Below are 21624 nucleotides of genomic sequence, written 5' to 3'. Positions count from 1 at the left end.
GATGGCGATGATACACGATTCTGTCGTGAGGCTATAGACTAACTCGATGTAAACTGCACGTATAGTGAGGCAAGTGATCAACACTCACCAACTACATTAATCGGCCCAAAATAGTCGATATCAATGTAGGAGAATGGTCGGCAGAATACTTTCAACCATGCAGGTGGAAGGGCGGACATTTCTGGGGCAGCTGGCATAGCCTGACGGTTTTTACAAAGCTGGCATCTGGTTCCAATTCGATTATAAGTAAAGCGGAGTTGAGGCACGTAGAATTTTCGAATAATTTCGTTAAGTGCTAGCGTCATCAATGACATTCAATTTGGTTGAAACCCAGCTTCACTCCTTCGATTCAGTAAGCTCCAGCATTTAACTGATGCGTGCTCCTGCGAACTGGCTGTATTTTCGGTGATCGGAATTAAGCCAACAAAGAACATCGCGAGAATACGCCAGAAGAACCTTTGCGCTAGTTTAAGCTTGTTTGTTTCCATGTTATCGTTCGCCTAACGAGCTCCGATTACTGCTGCTTGAAGTCCTAGTTTAGGGATTGTCACGAACTGCAATGTAGCTATCCGTGCCTTCGCGCCAACACGCGCGAATTCCACTGTAACGTTTTCTTCAAATCGCAGATACGCAACCGCCACAAATCCGTTTTCTGACGCATCAACGAACACATGAAGTTGTATAACGTTCTGCTGACCAGCGCTGGTCTTCATTCGGTAACACCTTGGTACACAACGCAGAGTGCGCAGCCACTTCTCTCACTTTTTGATCTCCTTAGTCTTGATCTGGTCATCCAAGTCAACACGGCTGCGCCAAACGTCCTGCAGCAGTATTTACAGGAACATGAGAAAATTTGCTAGTAGATCGTAGATCATCATCATCGTGCTCAGAATTCGACGTTCAGTAGACACGATGCGACCCTGGAGTAAGCCCATACTGATTCTTGGAGATACTTCGAAAGTGAAAGTGTCGTTGGCGCTGCACCACCACATACCGAGAACTTTTTCAGTTCCCTTTCCGCTGGCCAAGCAGTTGCGTATTTCGAAGCCCGCCACCACATAAACGAAACGAACGTCCTTTGCATGCAGGATCTTCGTCCGCCTGCTCGCTGGATAACATGTTCTGGCGACTGGCGACGCTATGTTCGTTAACTATTGGTTCAGTCGCTCTTGGAAACAGCTTCTGAAGTCTTCGTGCATTGTGATTTTTTACAAACTGCGCGCAGCTTCGCAAACACGTAACCCCGAAGGTCATAATCTTCATTGCGTAGACATCTGGGTTTCGGTCTTACTCGCCGTCACGCCACAGGAAACGTTGGCACTGTTGGTCGTTCTTGTTCACCATTACTTGGTGAAACATTTCGCGAATATCGCCAGTGACGGCAATACGATGTTCTCGAAAACGACGCAGTACCGATGGCAGAGAAGTGAGCTGATCTGGGCCAGTCAGTAGGAAACAATTCAGCGACGTTCCTGACACTTTTGCTGTGGCATCCCATACGATGTGTAGTTTTCCAGGCTTGTTCGGATTCACAACAGGGAAGATAGGAAGGTACCACACACGAGGAAAATGCTCTGCCAGTTGTCTCTCCGTCAGCTTCTCGATGTACCCGCTGCGTTCGTACTTCCGAATCTTCTTCTTCAACTCTACCGCCAGCTCAGGTTTGCGTTGCATTCGCTTTTCGAAACACAATAGCCGCATAGCCACCATAGTAGCACAGTTTAGATCGATTTGGTTGCAGCAACTCCAATGTGACTGGATTTGGTCGCATATGAATCACAGTGACTGATATATGACAAGTGTGCTACTCGGGCATTGACTTGCTGTCCGGAAGTCGGACATCATCATATCGCCACAGCAAACCTGTTTTATACCGTTTTTCTTTCAAGACGGTCAGGGTTTCCAGCAGCTCGTTTCCCTTCGATAATAGTGATTTGATCGGGCTTATTATTCCTAGGCTGTCTAGCGAGAAATGGGCTTTCACTGCTTTATGGACTCATGTACTCCGAAAATCTCCAGCGCCAACATGACAAAATTCGTTTCTTTCCGTTGATGATCTGAGGTCCATTCCAAGTACGAAGAGTACGATTTACCTTCAAGTTGAAGTTCTGCCAACAAATTGTGTTCCATCACAGATGACCCATCGTCATAGAAGGCAAAGGAACGTACTGACGTTCCTCTTTCGTGGAGATACACTGGGACGAATCGGAAAAGAACCTTGCCAATGTTGCTCACATGCGTGTTACACCTTTCAGTACGCGTTTCTGCACCGCTCCGGGATGTTGACGCTTGAAAATTCTCCTATCGCCATGATGCATATACAAACAATCATTTTTTCCCACCGGCTTGTTTTACTTCACAGGCTCCAAAATGCTTTACCAGACACTTTCGGCATAATTTGTTCTGCTTCAGCGCAGCCACCGTGCGGTAACACTCATTTCGCGAAACGTTTTGCACGATTTCAAACTATAGTTTACTACAATCTTCTTGGTAAATGACGCATTGCTTACTGACTGGCTCCGGTGGAAACATACTCGACGTCTGGCTAGAACTACACTTCCTCCCTTCGCCTTCGCCTTGGTACTGGTACAGGTACTGATCAACGGCGGGACCGTAACTACACACGCGACCTCTGTAAGTAAACCTAGCTAAGTACTGAAGTCCGGAGTGCCTGTAGATACTTCGCCCAGTCGAACTTTTCTGGTTGAAGGCAACCTCTCAATAAGCTCTTGAAGAAGCGCCACATTGCACAGATGCTCATCCAAGCGGCAGGCCACAATCGTCGCACACATGTTCTGGACCGCTACCCCGAAATCGATTAGAGTTCCGAGTTTCTCCGTCTTCGGTGCAGGCAACTCCCGAATCTTGCATACTAGCGAGTGAACAATCACTTCCGGGCGATCAAACAGGGTCCGTAGCATGCTGATATCTCCTCCAAGTCTGGCTGGGAACAGCAAGCGACTCCTTACCAACTCGAGGGGCTTTCCTTTCAAGCTCCGTTGAAGCCGAAGTCAATTCTGTTTGTCGTTGAAACCACACATTCTGGTGGTGCTTTCATAAGTAGCAATAAACAGGGGCCACTCTTTGGGGTTGCCAGTGAAGATAGAAAGTTCGTTGGCCACTGCTTGCGGCGCAGCAATTTGACTTCTGCTCAACTCGTGTGAACCAGCTGCTGATGGAAGGCCAGAATTGTAATTCGGATCAAACGGACCAGCGTTCACGTTCAAACCGCTGGACTTGACTCCCGTTGAATCGGTGTTGCCGATCTCCATCGCCATTAATCGTCCTTCAAGACGCTTCGTCTCCAGTTCCTGCTTGCTCGCTATCTTTTGAGGCTGCTTTTCAATCCGCTCAACCGGATTACTCACGTCTGTTGCTGGGTGGCTTTTACATCCTAGAGTGGGGGAATTCGCACTAGGGGCTGCCACGGCTATTTCAGTTCTGTCCGAATTTTTTATTTCGATTTTTTTTAAACTGTTGCAATGCATTCAAATGAACGCAAATAAATGTGAATTGATGGAAATAACTGAATCTATCTCCCTAAAGTGCAATTTTGACCTCTGTTATGTGCTTTTCTTGTTACTCTTATGTGTTTTCTTGTTTTATAATACGCGAGAAAGACACCATCACCGCTAGATGCATTAATCTGGGGCTTTCTTGGAAAATTAAGTTTATCATAATCGATTCAAGTACCCAAGAAAACTAAAGACGAGCTTAAAATCAAGACCAACGTTCATGTGTCTGTCGTAATACAAATGAGGATTTAGTTAATCACAATAACAAGAGATTTTTTTATCAAGTTGCAAACAATGTCGAAAAATTACACAAAATCATTCATTTTGGAGATCAACCGCCAACACAACGCATCCGTATTCCGGTCTGCGCTTTTTGATACGCATCCATGGCGCGATCAGCCAGTTTCATGCGTGCGTCATAATCTTCACAAATTGAGCAGACTGCTTCATTTGGAAGGAATCTCGCTTCATGATTAACATCTAACTTATGCTGCTTTCCAATCTCGCATTTTTCACATTGCTCGTGTCCTAGTTTGACTAAAAAATATTGAGACGTTTCAATATTCGACAGTAGAATTCGTAGCTGACTTGCAATTGAGGATCGCGTGTTTTCTGATATTGGGGGCGTGTTGTCTTCTATAGTGAGATATAGAAATATTGAAACTCAGGATGTGGCTTTCCACTGCATCGTATTCGTGGTACTACGAATGTATTTGCCTCGTTTCTGTTCTCTAGGCACATTGTCATGCTCATTAGTTACACAACGGTATAACATATTTCTGTGAATTTAAGAAGTATCATTTAGTATATTAATTGTTATTTTCCCCTAAGACGCTCGCAAACAATTATTAATATTAATTGTTATCTTAATAATCTTATCAACGAGACGAGCCAGCCTTGGGCTGAAAGTCTCGCTAATAAAGACAAAAAAATCTTATCAAAAATGTACCCGCATGTTTAGTTGAAATCGATATTGTTGAGGAAAAACTTTCGGCACACTTTCGTGAACTCTCCGCATCTAATGAAACTGGTAATGGAACCTTTTGAATTTGCCATCCATATGAGCAATATGAGTTATTCACGCGCCATTCAATTGCCACTCGATGTAGGTACTCTTTCTCGTATAAATGCCACTCGGCCGAATGCAGTACTTACAATTTTCTTGAGCTCGCTCATCTTTCGAGAATATATACGAACATCGCTTCTTGCATCCACAGTTCAGAAATTGTACATCATGGGTCAATCGTTGTTTCTTTGCTCAAAGCATACGTTCCACTGCTTTTCTTTTGGTTCGCTTACGTGTTCTGGTGATTTGTTTCGCCGGATCATCGACAAAAACTGCCATCAGAGTCTACATCATCGCTTACTGATATTCGAAGGCTTCCATTCTCCATATACACAGAGCTCAAATCTTGCTCCTCGAATCCTACAAAATCTCCCTCCCACTTTGAACGGAGCTGATATTCGTGTGACGCTCTTGAGGGATGATGCTATAGACTTCCTCGCAAGGGATGTCGTTCTTTCACCGGTATATATGATAGGTGGACTGGATTAAATGGAGTGCATAAGACATTGCGACACGTTTCTCGGGAGCCAATGTGAATAAACTGACATTTATTATACTATGGTAAACAACGCCATCAATGAATGCTTACTTACTTGATGGGCTACAGCTCTTCGATTAACCTACGCCGAATGGAGTATCCTTCTCCACTGGACTCGATCCTGGGCCAATCGCGTCCAGTCGCCCTGAACATTGAGCGCCCTCAGGTCCTCTTCAACTGCAAAAAGCCATCGTGTACGCGGCCATCCACGAAGCCTGCGGCCTCTTCCGGGTTCTCTACACATCAATGAATGCATGTTACTTAAATTCGTATGAATTGGCACAAAAATAACCACATAAACATAACATTAACAAACTTTAACGGTAATACGATTTTTTTTTTAAATTGGTTGATCTCATTTAAAATGTCATATATTATAGTATGGATGTGTTTTATTTGTTTCAACTTTTGAAATTACTCTAGAGTCATTATTGCATCATTGCATCATAGGCAGTATTGGACATTCAGTGATGAACTTCCTATTCCTTGAGAAAATCACTATAAGGCCGTTACAAATATTAAATTAACTTTTTGTCCTACTGGTCTCCGAAAGGTCAAGGGGGGAGGATAATAAAAAATAAATAATAAAATGAAAAAAATCAAAAAACTCCTCGAATATGTTAAAGAAGGTTTTGAAAATCCTCAAAATTATCCGAATTTATTTTGTTGCCGCCTCAGAATATTATTTTTTGGTAAAAAAAATCAGAGGGAGGGAGAAAAAATAGATTTTAAATATTTGTATCGGCCTAATAATGATTGAAAAAAGTATTGGTCTTTTAACCGATTCAATCCGGATGGGTCATATATGACCCAAGACTAAAATCAGTTGTCGAAAATCAGTTTTAAGAGATAGAGTTTTGCTTTCTTCAGCAAAAATGTTCAAAATAAATTGTTCCATCCAGGAAAAATATTGCCCAGGTCAGGTTATGGTCACTAGGATGATCTAGAGTATCCAAACTATCCTTGAGTTCTAATTTTGATGTTCTAAGGAACCAACACCATTTTTTACCACATTCTGATTAAATAATTGAAATTGAAATGCTTTATGATAATATCCCGCACCTGTCCTGCATAATAACAGATCTTTTTCAATACCTAAGATACTCCAAACAGTTCTTGAACTCAGATCTTAATATTCAAATCGGTCAACAAAAAGATCTACGATGTCCCCACTATTTTTATGAGTTGGGACAGCTCCACGGTTCTTCATTACATCATTACAGACACACCACAGAATTCGTTCGGCATCTACGGCACTCTAAACTATCCTTGAGTGCAGATCCTAATATTCCAATCGATCAACATGCAGATCTTCGATGCCCCCACTAGTTTTGTGAGTTGGAATAGCTCCAGGATACCTCGTAACACCATTACACACTCCACAGAATTCGTTCGACACCTACGACACTCCAAACTATCCTTGAGTACAGATCCCAATGTTCAAATGGATCAACATGCAGGTCTTCGATGTCCCCACTAGTTTTATGAGTTGGAATAGCTCCAGGATACCTCGTAACACCATAACAGACACTCCACAGAATTTGTTCGACACCTACGACACTCCAAACTATCCTTGAGTACAGATCCCAATATTCAAATCGATCAACACGAAGATCTTTGACGTCTCCACTATTTTTATGAGTGGAAATAGCTCCATGATACCTCATGTAACACCATTACAGGCACACCAGAGTTCGTTCGACATCTATGGCACTCCAAACTATCCTTGAGTACAGGTCTTAATATTCAAATCGATCAACATGAAGATCTTCAATGTCTCCACTAGTTTTTATGAGTTGGAATAGCTCCACGGGATTTCGTGACACCATTATAGACACATCACAGAATTCGTTCGACATCTACGACACTCCAAACTGTCTTTGAGCGCAGATCATAATATTTAAAACGATCAACATGAAGATCTCCGATGTCTAAACTATTTTTACGAGATGGAATAGCTCCACGGAACTTCGGTACACAGTAAGATATAAACCACAGAATTCGTTGAACATGTACGACACTCCAAACTCCAAACAAGCTCAGATCCCTATTTACAAATCGATCAACTAGAAGATCTTTGATGTCCCACTATTTTTATGAGTTGGACTAGCTCCATGAGACTTCATTAAACCATTATAAATATATAACAGAATTCGTTGAACATCTATTATACTCCAAACTATCCATGAGTACAGATCAGAATATTCAAAACGATCCCCATAGAGATCTTCGATGTCTCAACTATTTAAATGAGTTGTAATAGCTCCACAGGATTTGGTTACACTATTAGAGACACGCTACAGAATTCGCTCGACATCTACACTCCAAACTGTCTTTGAGCTCAGATCCCAATATCCAAACCGATCAACACGAAGATCTTTGAGGTCTCCACTATTTCTATGAGTGGAAATAGCTCCACGGGACTTCGATACACCATTATAGATACATTACAGAACTCGTTGAACATCGACGACACTCCAAACTGTCCATGAGTTCAGATCTCAATACTCAAATCGATCAACATGGAGATCTACGTCATCCCATCTATTTTTATGAGTTGGAATAGCTCTACTGGACTTCGTTACACCATTATAGACACATTGTAGGATTCGTTGAACATGTACGACAATACAAATTGTCCATGAGTTCAATTCTTTATATTCAAATCGATCAACAAGAAGATGTATGATGGTCTAGCATGAATTTACCGCCAAAAAAATGTATGGTGAAGGACATCTAGGGAATATCGATATAGTACGTACAAATACTATTTTCAACACCCCTCTTCCCTTCGCCACTTCTTGTAATGAACCTCTAGTTTTTTTATTATTCGTCACGCAATTTGTGGATAACCACCTTACACAAATTTCAGCAATAATGAGCATTTCTCGAAAAAAAAAATACAATGACCTGTCACCTGTTAGTCTACTAAATTTTTCCTTTTGGTACACTGCTTTTAAAAAGTTTACTCCTAGTGTGCTGCATGTTTGCAGCAGTGCACCAGAGCTTAACATGTCGATTCGAAAGTTTTACTGAAGCGCCTTCTGTTGACGATCTCGCAGAATCACATCAAATGGTTGCAGAGGAACTTAGAGAGAGATTTTTTAGCAACATGATTTAGCTATTACATTTAATTCATTTTGGGATAAGTATGGAGAAAAGCATTTGAAATGAAATTTTGTGATATTATTCATACGTAAATTACTTTACTCTTACATATAAATGTTAGTCTTAGTAACATCCACTTCCGTGCAATACTGAAACCAATTATATTGTCAATTTAATGTATTGCGGACTTTATTTAATTCTTGGTACGCAATCCTCATTTATTGGTTAGACGTCATCTCATGATACCCCTTGGTGGTTTCAATACGTATAGAAATGGTTAACACTTGGGTAAACATATCGTATAAAATAATATAAATAAATATATGTATAATAAGTATGAAACAAGTATGTATGAGAGTACCAACGCCTTCAGGGTGCAACTTACTCTAATTCTGATCGATTATGGAGTAGCAATAATTCACATGTATAGCCCAGCCGGTCATCAAGAGACGCCGTGGTACCAAGCTTTATTCTATAACACTTCTTCTTCTTCTTCTTATTGGCATTACATCCCCACACTGGGGCAGAGCCGCCTCGCAGCTTAGTGTTCATTCGCAGCTTAGTGTTCATTTGTATATCATGAGGCTAGCACGATGATACTTTTATGCCCAGGGAAGTCGAGACAATTTCCAATCCGAAAATTGTCTAGACCGGCACCGGGAATCGAACCCAGCCACCCTCAGCATGGTCATGCTTTGTAGCCGCGCGTCTTACCGCACATACCGTGATCACAATAACAAGTTTTTTTTCGTACTTACGTATTGTGTACGTAATGATGTCCATTTGAGCAATTCCAACTAACAAGATTTTTATATAATGGTGTAATGATGTTCCATGATGGTTCTCCAACTAACAAACAAGCTTCAGAATCCATGAATCACTATGTTGGTCTTTTAGACCTCCAATATCTGAACTCATGTATGGCGCCGTAAATATTCCGGGAATGTTATGATTTGTATATACTGGTATATTGATGTCCCATGGGGTTTCTACAACTGACACACACGCTCAAAATCCTATGAACCACTTTGTTGGCCTCATAGACCTCCAGTATCTGAACTCAAGAATCGTTTGGAGTACCGTAGATATTCTGGGAATGTTTTAATTTTCCTATACTGGTATAATGATGTCTCATGGGGTTTTTGCAACCAATACATAAATTCAGTAACCTTTGAACCACTCTATAGACCCCAAGATCTGAATTTAAGAATGATTTGGAGTACCGTAGATATTCTGGGAATATTGTATTTTGTATATACTGGTGTAATGATGTTCCATGAGGCTTCTCCAGCTAGCACACAAGCTCGGAAATCAATGAATCACTCTGTTGGTCTTGAAGACCTCCAGTATCTGAACTCAAGAATGACTTAGATTACCCCAGGAACTCTGGGAATGCTGTGATTTGCATATTCTGGTGTAATGATGTCCCAAGGGGTTGCTCCAACTAACGTACAAGCTCAGGACCCTATGAATCACTCTGTTGGTGTTGTAGAACTTCAAGATCTGAACTCAAGAAAGGTTTGGAGTACCGTAGATATTCTGGGAATGTGGATGTTTTTATATATTGACATGATCACTTCCCATGGGGCTCCTCCAACTATTACACAAGCTCGGGAACCTATGAACTGCTCTGTTGATTTTGTAGACCTCGAAGATCTTAACAGAAGAATAGTTTGGAGTACCGTTGATGTTTTGGTAACACTGCAATTTGATAAAAAAGGTTAATTATGTCTCAAGTAGCAATGCCAACTTCAAATAAGGATTGAGGCCCGTAAAACGCTTTGTTGTTTATGTAGATCATCCAGATCTGAACTCAAGGAAGGTTTGGAGGCCCTAGAAGATCTCAAAAAATATTTTACCCCATATTTCTACTTTTTCATGGTTTGCATACGTTTTTGAAGCAGAATGTCCAAAATTTATGTTGAAATACGACGAAAAAAAATCCGGATTGAATCGGTTAAAGAACAAAAAGTTAATAAATTAAATAGAAAAGTAGGCTGGCAAGAGTTTATTATATAATTGAATTATTCTATTCTATTAAATATTATAATTATTTTTGGAACACTTGCTTCAACCTCTGTTGTAATATAGGTCAGGGTACGAGATTAAAAACTGTACCCCATGCAGTATATACATTAACCCTTTAAACTAAGTCACTCAAAACTCTTTGCGCTAACTTATACTATTCTCCATAAGTATTTGATTTCAGATTACCGTGATTCTGCCTTCAGCACGTTGAAAAACAGAATAGAAATCAGAAATGTTTTTGACTACTAAAAAAAGCCTAATTTCGTGAAAGTCTTTCTACATCTGAGTCGAAGTAAGTGTTCTCTTCGTTGTTTTTGTACCGTGAGGCACCGGGAATTAATTTATCATTTACCTTTTCTTTCATTTGTCTAAGCTTTCTGGCCATTGAAATGGAAAGTAGGCCCTGAAATTAAAATAACACAATTAAAAAACAAAATCGTCACCCAGCAAATGCAAGGTTTCAGGTACCATTCCTTCGCGTGTTGCACCGAAAGTGCCTGTTTTTAAATTGCAAACTGCGATTAATAGAGTAATAACAGCCGAATAAGAATCGAAGGTATAACTTCGCAAGGTTCGTATTGAACTATTTACAATGGTAGTCATATCCACCGGGATGCTTTAATATGCATATTTAGTTAGGAAATAGCTGTACGCATTGCAACATAGTGGAGCACATGAAAAATAGAGGCCCTCGTGCACCCGTAGCAATGACAAACGTTCTATTTCCATTTGATTCGTTTTTTCCAGAAACTTTTTCATACACTGATTAAGATTAAGATTAAGATTAAGATGTTTTCATTTTGACATTCTTACACTGAAGAAATATGTTGTTTTAATTACTTTTAAATAATCAGATGGCTAATCGTTTTCACTACACTTAGGTGTACAAGCATACACTTCATTATAATTCAATCAAATACTAGAAGGCAAAATGATTGAACTGCTTAATCTGGATTCTGATCGGTTATCTGCCTGAAGTAATATCCCGAGAAATATGAATGCAAGGTACGTGCCAAAAGAAATTTGCACTCAGGCAAAAGGGACAAATTCGGCCCGAAACAACGAAACATCACTTGATCTCCCAGTTCGCAAAAGTTCCGTTAGTTGCGTTCTCAATGCGTCATGGGGGAACGTCCACAAATTACGTAACGTTTAGAGGGGGAGGGGTGTTGAGTGATGTGTGACGATCCATACAAAGCTTTCAGATGTTTCATACAAAAAGTGTGACATAGGAAACGGAGTTCGAAAATTTCCATTTTTTCTGTTACGTAATAAATGGATCTGACAGGTAAAACAGACGAAAACATAGCAAAAACCACAGCTTAGGGGAAGGTGGGGAGACCTGATCCCCATGTTTTACCGCGAAACAAAGTAATTTCGTTTTAGCGTATTTTTAGTATAGATTCTCTATAGACAAAGGATTATTAACTGGTAAGTTATAATTCGGATTGATTCTGCAGAACGGTTTGATCGTTTTAAGAATTTGAACAACTTTACCTAATAATTACCAAATACTTTATTTTTTCAAAGCTCAAGGATCTGTACTGGTCAAAATGTTAAGATTCCATCAGAATTTTAGAATATTTGGAATTCAAGCTATCCCCCATTTGCAACCCACACAACAATTTGGCAAAAAAAAAAAATAGAAATTTATTTATTTGTGTAGATTTGACAGATTTGATGTAGGTTTGGTTTGATCAAATATTTATTGAGTAGATATCATAGTAAGGGGATCAAGTCTTTCTAAATTCTAAGATTGCATGCACTGTTGAATTCTGTATGAAAATTCGTTTATGAAATCACATAACAAGTTGAAAATCTGCGTATTTTGGAGCAAATATATTTGAAAAATCAGAGAGCACCTTTCTGCTTTTAGCAAGTTTCACAAGTTTTTTCCCCCTAATAATTTTTAAATTCGATTTTTGGCAGCACTCCAAAAATCGGAAATGAGAAAAGGGGTTTAAGTCTGCACAGTCACCTCTACACATAAATCTTAAAATCAATCGGTTGAAATTTGCGCAGAATTGGAGGCACTGGATTAATGAATGGAAACTTGTTAGTTTTTTTTTTGTCTGATGAAATAAAGTTTACCTTGGATGTCCCTGATTGTTACAGTCAACATTGGCATGATTTAAGCGAAATTCGTCCGATCCAAAAGAAATATTAGAGGAAGAAAGGCAATGGGTGTCAAAACCTTATATCTGCTGAATGAACTCGATCATTCGAGCGAGCTCTTGGAAGCGGTTTTGATTCCTTTTTTAAAGGAATCTCTGAACAACGCTTCAATCATAGTTTTGAGTAGTTACGCTTTTGACGGAAAATGAGTAACATTTCAGTGGAAAGAAAAAAGAGGGCGATAAAATTTAACTCAGTCACTAAGTAGATGAAAGTTAGAGTGTAGCTGTGAATAGAACGCTTCTTTCTCGTCGTCGGGTCGCCCTTCCCGTGGGCAGTGCACGTTGATGATGCTATAGTTGAAGAAACGGTCTTTGATCCTCGGCTTGCACATCCTTGCGCTAATTGTTTGCCACCCAACCACGCGTTGGCGCTTCTTGCCCAGCACTATGAATCCGGTTCCCAGATCGTTGGTGGTGCCACAGCTTTGGTAGAAGGTAGCCGCTCGATGCCAGTTTTCAACACTTTGTGTCCTGTCCAGGGAAATTCCTGTAGCACCACAACGTCGAAGTTGCGGGGATGTAATTCATCGTGGATTTTCCTGCCACAAGATGCGACACCTAGCGACTTGCAGCTCAATGTGCCGACTTTCCAATTGGGATCCATTATTCGTCGCCTAGATCTTTGTCGATTATATCGAATAGTATTATCTCTTTCGTTGTTCGGAATTTTTGGTTTTATAGGTGGCTTATTGGACCTGTGCAATCCACCTAAATCGAGCCTCTTATTATGCCCTTGTACAATTTCTCCGATGGACTCCACCAATTCTCGCAACTGCCTCTCCTTTTTCGTTAGCTTTCACAAATCGTGTTTCACCAATATTATCACTAATCCAGCAATCCTTTTTAAACACGGTCACATATTCAGGCATTGAAGGTGTGAGCGAAGCAGATGAGCATTGATCTTAATCAACTGTAGCATCCAAAGCCAGTGTGTAAACAGCCTCTCTCAGATTGATACCAAACAACGAAATTGAACAAGATATGATAACAAGCAAAGCGTAAAATATTCATTTTCATAAAGCTACTTCAGTCCGAATTTTGACAAACATCGCATGATTATTCAAAACATAGAATGAAATAGTCAGACGACTACTCCACGAACTCATTCATTCGACTGTCATTGAGTGTTGAGTGTGTTTACTATGTGCAGAAAAAACATAATTGGCATTGTTTATATTGATGTTTGCCGTTGAAAGTGCCTCACGGATGCAAATCGGATTCAGTTCTATGTGATAAATTACTTCACTCATTTAACGTGTTTAGATTTCAGATCATTAATCAATTTGTACAATGTGCATAAATATTCTATTATTCACTATTATTAACTATTATTCAATCGAATATTGACAGTCCAGTGCCGACTATGAATGCGTCTGAAAGTGAGCTGACAAGTGAAGAAAGGTGGACTTCACCAAAAAAATTCGATTATTTTACACTCTGAACAATTTTCAAAGCTATCAGTGTACTAAAGTTCAATACTCATAGCGTACTCATTTTTTTCAATGCTTGAAAAGATTTATCTAACAGCGTGTCGTTAAAACGCCCATTGTGAGGTTACCAAGTGGTTTGCTTCGCTCAATTGGATTTCATTAGTGAGCGATGAAGCTCGTTAAAAATTGAATCATCGAACGCCTAAATTTCAACGAGATTCATCGATTAGGACACAGCAAAGCATCATTTTGGCTGAATTTGGACGATTTCCACTCATAAACTTATTTTTTCAATGCCAGGTCACAATACGTTCAAGTATTAACAACGGGAACAATAACCGCCGTTCAAAGACCATCCTGCAAATGGAAAATGGCAATTTGTCTTTTTGATCGAATCTGGTTCTGAAGGACCAACTATTGCTCCCAAAACATTTCACCATTTTGTAACCTAGAATAAGGAATAAAAATTTGAGAACATTTTTCGGGTAAAAGTCCTCAAATGCCAATTTGGTAAAATACATTGAGAGAAGAACACCTACTAAGAAAGTCTGTTTATTTTTACAATTTCACATGTCCAGAAATAACAAATAGCGGGCCCTCCTTAGCCATGCGGTACGACGCGCGGCTACAAAGCAATACCATGCTGAGGGTGGCTGGGTTCGATTCCCGGTGCCGGTTTAGGTAATTTTCGGATTGGAAATTGTCTCGACTTCCCTGGGCATAAAAGTTTCATCGTGTTAGTCTCATGACATACGAATGCAAAAATGGTAACTTGGCTTAGAAACGTCGCAGCTAATAACTGTGCAAGTGCTTAATAAACACTAAGCTGCGAGGCGGCTCTGTCCCAGTGTGGGGATGTATTTCCAATAAAAAGAAGAAGAAGAAGATGTCCAGAAATAAATACCTGGGTATCAAATGATCATTATTTAGATATTCATATGCAACATTTCTATGAAATATTTCATACAAATTTCCACATAAAAACAAGTATTTGAAAAATGAGTCAGTTGGGGACTTGAATCGAATGTCATACATTTCCGTACGTGGCCCATTGTGTTTCGGTAGCAGTCGTCACAGATCGTTGATCGTTCATCATCAAGCAGCTACAACTGCACTCGAATCAAACCGATCCATAGGGGAAGCAATTTTCAAATTTGGTGTCGATAAATTACTGCTCGTCGTCGTCATCGTTGTATTCGCGCCCGATCACGAGTTGAGCAAAAAAAAAAGACTGCACGGGTTCGTCGCTTCTGCTCAGATTGAAATCCTTCCGTCTGCGGCAATCCATCCTTCATCCCTTCCTGTGAGCATTTTCCGCGCTTCCATTTCCGAGGAAGCCAACCGAAATTAGCGTTTTTATTAATTGCGAGTAAATTAACGATCGGTTCACAGGGAGGGTGATGCTCGCCGAAGGTGAAGTTTCTAATCGCCGTGGTGCCTCTGAAAAAAAAAAAGATGGAATCGAATGTAAAAGTTAATTAAATTTATCGATTAATTTATGGCTCACACGTTTCGCGAATCAAGAAGCCTGGTAGACCTTTAACCTTCTTTCAACGCTCGTTCAATTCCGTTCAATCTTCTGATTTACAAGGTAGCAATGTTTACTACAACCGACTGACAGGGTGTGATATATTTTTTACCTCTTTCAACTGATTTGCTTTGCGATTTCTATCCGGGTTGCACAGGTCCGCGCTAAATTTCAGCACGAGTAACAAATTTATGAGATTTTTGCCATGGGTGCACCCTACTGGCTCCTCGTAGCAGTCTGCGCCGTTCAATAATCTCGATCACGACTGATGCGGTGTTGGTCGCCTCCGTGTTGTTGATCGGTAGAATCTGTTTCGGTTGTAAAAATTAACTTGACGCCATATAACCTGGTGAAGGTGGTATGACTAGGACACACGACGACGGGCACCAGAGCGATACCGTGGAGGCTGATGGCGAGTGAGAAATTTATTTACGGCTTAATCGAATTATATGATGCTGTCACTGTCAGCCCTTTGGATCCAAGGACGTATGTCCAAGAGAAGTGAGAAAAATGTTTACGATATCGATGAAAGGGGACAAAACGGTTGATAAATTTGCATGTGATTTTGCATACTAAGTGAAAATTGATGAATTATATTTGTGTATTTTTTTGGAATTTAGGTTTAAATATGCTAAATAATAAATAGTTTTACCATCCAAAGTTTCCATGAAGATCAGTGAAAACACATTCACAACACCAAGGTTATGTCTCAGTTTCCAAAACAATCTCTAATGAAACAAAGAATTAAAAGTTCAATAATGTTTTAATAGAAGTTCCTCTAAACATACGCGACGCGACGCTTACATTTAGCTAGCTAGGCATTTATTTAAAAAACAAGACAAAATTCAAGACATTCGTAGGGAATCGACTGCTGGATTCACTGAGTAGAAGTTTTTTTCAAAACTAGGAACGTGGTGCCAGTTTTATTTTGTTATGCCTCACTTCGAAGAGCAATAATAAAAAATACCGCAAATTATAATGATGGTATATGAACAATCTTATGACGGCTTCATTCACGATAATTTTTACTTATAGTAGGGAATAGGCGTGATGAAGCTTCTGACTTCATAACTGATCATTAGTACATGATAGATAATGACAGTTAGTTTGGAAACGATCAATTTAGCTACTTATTAGAACATAATAATAGTAATACCTTGACAAAGGAATAACAATAAAATAGACTAAATGCACGAACAGTTTCCACTTTTTACAAGACATAACTTACATTGTGTTTGATAGTATTGACACAGGATGAACCAATAACTTAGGCAAGCAAAGTAATTCAAGGAACGCATACTTCATACCTTCTGACCATAAAGACAAGAATGACATCGTACAGATCAATCTATATGATTCGGCAATTGAGCCTCCAAAATAAACGGAAGATTAAAAAAAATCTATATGATTGGGAATGAGATAATGGGAGAGTATCTATTTGAGTTGTAAATGTAATGTCTTTTGAACCAGTTCAACAGTGTCCTAATGGACGACATGATCCTTGTAGGGCTGGAAAACTGCTTCAAAAGTTATTAACTTGTCATTTTTAAAAATCAGGATTAAACACTTTCTTATACTTGATAAAAAAATTCCGACTCAGTTTCTTCGATGAAGCATTGGGCAACATGTTCCATGTGAGTTAAAAAACTGCTTCGGTCGATTTTGAGCGCGTACAATGACAATAGACGTCAAAATAGCATAAAAACTGACAAAATAATTTGACTCTGACAAAAAAAATGACAAAAATGACTTTAAACTATTACGATGTTAGTTAGCATGAGACCTGTCTGACTATTTATGAACGTAATTTCCTTCGATTCAGTTGCAACAGCGTCTTCTTGGACGACATGTTCCGTGTACGGCTGGCAAACTGCTTCGAAAGGAATTATGCAACGGTATCATCAAAGGCCTGGTGCAGAGGTTTCTACTCTATTCAGAGTTCCGCCAGTAAACCGTCAAAAAAAAAAAATAGAAGTTCCTCTAAACATACGCGACGCGATTGTTGCTCTCTTGCGGCTCTATCGCAAAGTTGCTGCCTGTCTGATTGCTTCGATGCCTCCATTCAAGCGCAACAATGTAAAACAAAAATTCGCTCAGTGTGGAATAAATAACATTATGACACGAAGCGACTTCACGAAGAAATCGTGACGACAGGGGAGAACCTTAATCCTTCTTGAAGAGCAAAATTACTTTTCAATGATTTCAAACAGTTTTTTTTAATGATTCATTGGAAAGCACAACGATTCTCATGTGAGGCTAAATTTGATTTTTCTTATCAAATTCATAGTCGTCTAAAAACCAATCTACAAAAAATCTATTCTGGAAAAAAAATATTAAATTCCTCGTTTTATACATTTTCAATCAACAAACTTTTCATGCGAACCAAATTCGTCTAAGTTTTCAAAACAAACACGAGGTTCAACTGGGCTTTCAATTCTTACTTCTTTCAACTTCTGGATCTTAAAACCATTCGCATTTGATCCGATCGAAAATTCCATTCGATATTTCTTCAGCGTGCACTCCGCCACGCTTGTTTGTGACATCTTTATCGCCCAGGCCCGATCTAAATTGAGTGATTAAAGAAACGTTTTGTTCAATTTAAAAACCAATAAACACACACACACACACCGCTCTCTGGCGCATCATCGTTTCAAAGCCGTAGCCCCAGTTCCAGCGCGGAAGATTACTCTTTCCGAATCAGTGCAACGACACAAATCAGTCCAAATATTTCCTCGTTTCTGGTCGCATCGGTCGTGTTTCGCCCTTTTTTCCGCCAATCGCATTGTAAAATGCAAACATTCCTGGATTGAGAAAGAATCGTTGAACCGCGAAATGGAATCACGATGTCGTCGAGCGGGCAAAGACGACACAGACCCAGTTCGAGAAAAAAAAGCGTCTGCTGGTCAAAAGAGATGTGAAAATGGCACGACACTGTGCCAATTTTTATTAACTTTGACGATTGATGGTGTCGCAGCAAGAAATTTCTATTTCAGACAGTATTTTGTACTTGACTGGAAAGCTGGGTTCGATTCCCAATCCCAATTTTTTCAATTTTTATCGTCGGAATAGGAATATCGTCGTGTTAATTACTAATGAATGCAAAAGTTGTTAATATGCTTTAAAAAGTCGTCGTGATACTGATAAGGCTTAATGGACATTATGTTGCGCGCCGGCAATACCCCAGATAAAACTGTAATGCCAAGATTTTTGGCGATAACAACATGGGAACAGCATAAAATGACTTAACCCGCAACAGTGTTTATTATCATTGTTTATTTTTTTTTATTAAGGTTTATTATTTTTGTACATACTGTATTTAATTATTTTGATTCTGAATCATGAAGCACTGATTTCCAGCAACAAGAAATTTTAGAATAATAGTGGCAGAGACTATAATTAAACTAAATTCAATAATGGGAAAAGAGCATACCAAAGAATGAAAATTCACCTAAAGCGATGAAGCAAGGTGTGATAAATGCTTGATAAATTTTTAATAAAAGAAGGGTTGTCTCTCATCTACGAGCTGCTGACTCGATTGGCAGCGATTATTTCCGTCTGATCACATTACCCGCCCTAAACCCTATTATTAGCGCACGATACCTACATGAGCCATGCCCGTCCGACAGCAACAACTTTCGGGTCTTTTTATCTCGCAAATTAGCTTTTCATCACTTGATTAAATTTGTCGAAATTATAATACTGATTGTTCTCCCTCCCTGCATCTTGTTTCTGTTTCAGTCGATTGCCATTCCGAAGGCTGTGCATGGGCAACCAATCTCGCGCAACAAGCCACCACCAGACAGACAGCCTGCCCATTTCGAGAGTGAAGCGGTGCGCGTAAAACCGGTCCAAAATTTACAACATCGCACGGCTTGCCGATCTAGATCAGCCCGGTAGTCACCGACCAATGGGCATATCGGATGAGGGCAAGCTGCTAGGAGCGGAGGACATACCCCATGAGGCTCGGCCACCCCAGGGTAGTCCACTGGAGCGAGGCAGCATCGGGACCGGGGGGTCCAGCACTCCGGGAAGCGGCGGCCACCTGATGAACAGTCCCGGCGGAGCGGGGATGGGCGGGGACCCCAACAGCCCGATGTCCGACCAGCACAGCGACGACGGGATCGACGAGTTTCAACCAAAGAGAAAACAGCGCCGCTACCGGACCACCTTCACGAGCTTCCAGCTGGAGGAACTGGAGAAGGCGTTCTCAAGGACTCACTATCCAGATGTGTTCACGAGGTAATTCCATTTGCCAGTTACATGAAACATAGCAGTAGACAACAGTGGCTTCCGGAATTTGCAGCCCCGCACCTAGAAAAGCCAATTAATTCATTCGACTTGTTCGACTCCTCCTGCTACAGCCGTACAACTTGAAGTAAATTTACTGCGCGCTTCAACAAAGTTTAAATTGCATTAATAATCACTTAGGGAGTTGAGGAAACTTTTTCACTCAACTAGTCGTCGAGTGGCTGGGATGGGAAGGGAGCAAACCACGCACGACTTTTTCCAAGTAATGAACCTTTCAACATTTTTCTCGTGTAGTAACGCGCAACGTGCCAGGGGCGCGTGAGTTCCCTTTTCACTAGGCGAAGATTGGATCGATTCGTTCAGTTATTTTGCAGTGTCCATTAAGCGTTTGATAACTTTCCACACACGGGCGGTCGCGTGGTTCTTTCAATCTTCTAAATCTCATCGTTACTGGCAATTCATATCCCGGAGTTTAAGAATAGATTGAATTTATTACTTTAGCCAAACTCTTTATGTGCCGAAGTGCGTTGGAAATTTAATTTCCGGTTGGAAATGCTGAAATTTTGCAATAAATGTGGATCAATCGAAGGGGATGGTAAAAGAAGACGGCAGAACATATGCTTGGAGCTCGTAAATAAGTGTTTGGAGGATGTTACATTTCTGTTATGGTACGGGCACAGCACCTACTTTCGAATGGAAATATTTATATTGAATTCGTAGAAAAATAAAATACGTCTCTCGGTGAGCCTCTCTTGTTGTGATAGCGCCCTCAAACTGAAATTTCCTTCGGTTTTCCGCACTGAGGGTCAAGATTACAAACGAGTTCAAGATCTATGGAGAAAATTACTCTAATAAAGCCAAAATGGTCATTTAAACGTGTTCGGAATATTAGTCATGTTCGGAATTGGAGTCAAAATGGTATATGATCCACACTACAAATCACATTTGTGTAGAAATTGTCTGAATTCTCCCAATCAGCTCATCTCGGCATGCTGAACGTCCTCCGGATGATTTTTTCACCCATTACGGTAACGAGTTTACTTGCTCGGGTGCATGCTTACTGGAGACAGACTCACACCATGGCAATTCCCGACGAGGATTCAGATTCATAGTGTCATTAGAATCCTAAGATCGTACGACTCTAATTGAATCTAATAAATAAATTTGGTGGTTTAAAGTGAGAATAGTATTACATTATTTGATATTTCCCATCAATTATAACGCTTTTCTATCACCCAAATTGGGTACTCAAAAATTAAACATGACTTTCATTTAAAAAAATACTTCTTTTCTACTTTGTTTGCCTTTTGTTTTCAATTTTAGTTTTACTTAATGATTTTTCGATTACTTATACTTTCAATATTTTTACGTATTTCTGCGGAAAATTTAAAATTGAAAGTAATTTGCATTGTGAACGGCTAAGTGCTTATGATTAGCGTGACAGTATCTTACTTGATACTTGATGGGCTACAGCTCTTCGATGAACCTACGCCGAATGGAGTATCCCTCTCCACTGGACTCGATCCTGGGCCAATCGCCCTGAACGTTGAGTGCCCTCAGGTCCTCTTCAACTGCAAAAAGCCATCGCGTACGCGGCCTTCCACGAAGCCTGCGGCCTCTTCCGGGTTCTCTACTAAATATTATCTTCGCTTGACGTTCTTCCGGCATACGAACAATGTGACCAGCCCACCGTAGTTTGCCGTGTTGTATAAGCTTAATAATATCCAGCCCTTTATATACCTGGTACAATTCGCGATTCATGCGACGCCGCCAGATACCGTTCTCTTGTTCAGCGCCGAGTATTGTCCGCAGCACATTACGCTCAAACACTCCGAAAGCTCTTCGATCAGCCTCCTTTAATGTTCATGTTTCATGGCCGTATAAAGCCATCGGAAGAATCAGAGTAGAATACAGCGCGTGTTTTGTTTTCGTTTGCAGACTACGGGACTTAAGCTGGTTACGAAGTCCGTAATAAGCCCTATTTGC

General features: G+C 40.2%; 1 protein-coding gene across 2 annotated transcripts in view; it reads left to right on the top strand.

The window, feature by feature from the left end:
• LOC134217237 (homeobox protein aristaless) overlaps positions 1-21624 on the top strand; it is a 386363-nt gene that overhangs the window by 306434 nt on the left and 58305 nt on the right. For both annotated transcript variants that reach the window (XM_062696011.1, XM_062696010.1), the window contains exon 2: positions 19129-19629. In XM_062696011.1, the coding sequence (XP_062551995.1) occupies positions 19298-19629 (332 nt within the window). In that variant the 5' untranslated portion in view covers positions 19129-19297. The remainder of the gene's footprint in view (positions 1-19128; positions 19630-21624) is intronic.

Source organism: Armigeres subalbatus, chromosome 2 (assembly GCF_024139115.2).
Source record: "Armigeres subalbatus isolate Guangzhou_Male chromosome 2, GZ_Asu_2, whole genome shotgun sequence".
Taxonomy (NCBI): domain Eukaryota; kingdom Metazoa; phylum Arthropoda; class Insecta; order Diptera; family Culicidae; genus Armigeres; species Armigeres subalbatus.
The sequence above is the reverse complement of the archived record's forward strand: the minus strand, read 5'-3'. Positions and strand labels throughout refer to the sequence as shown.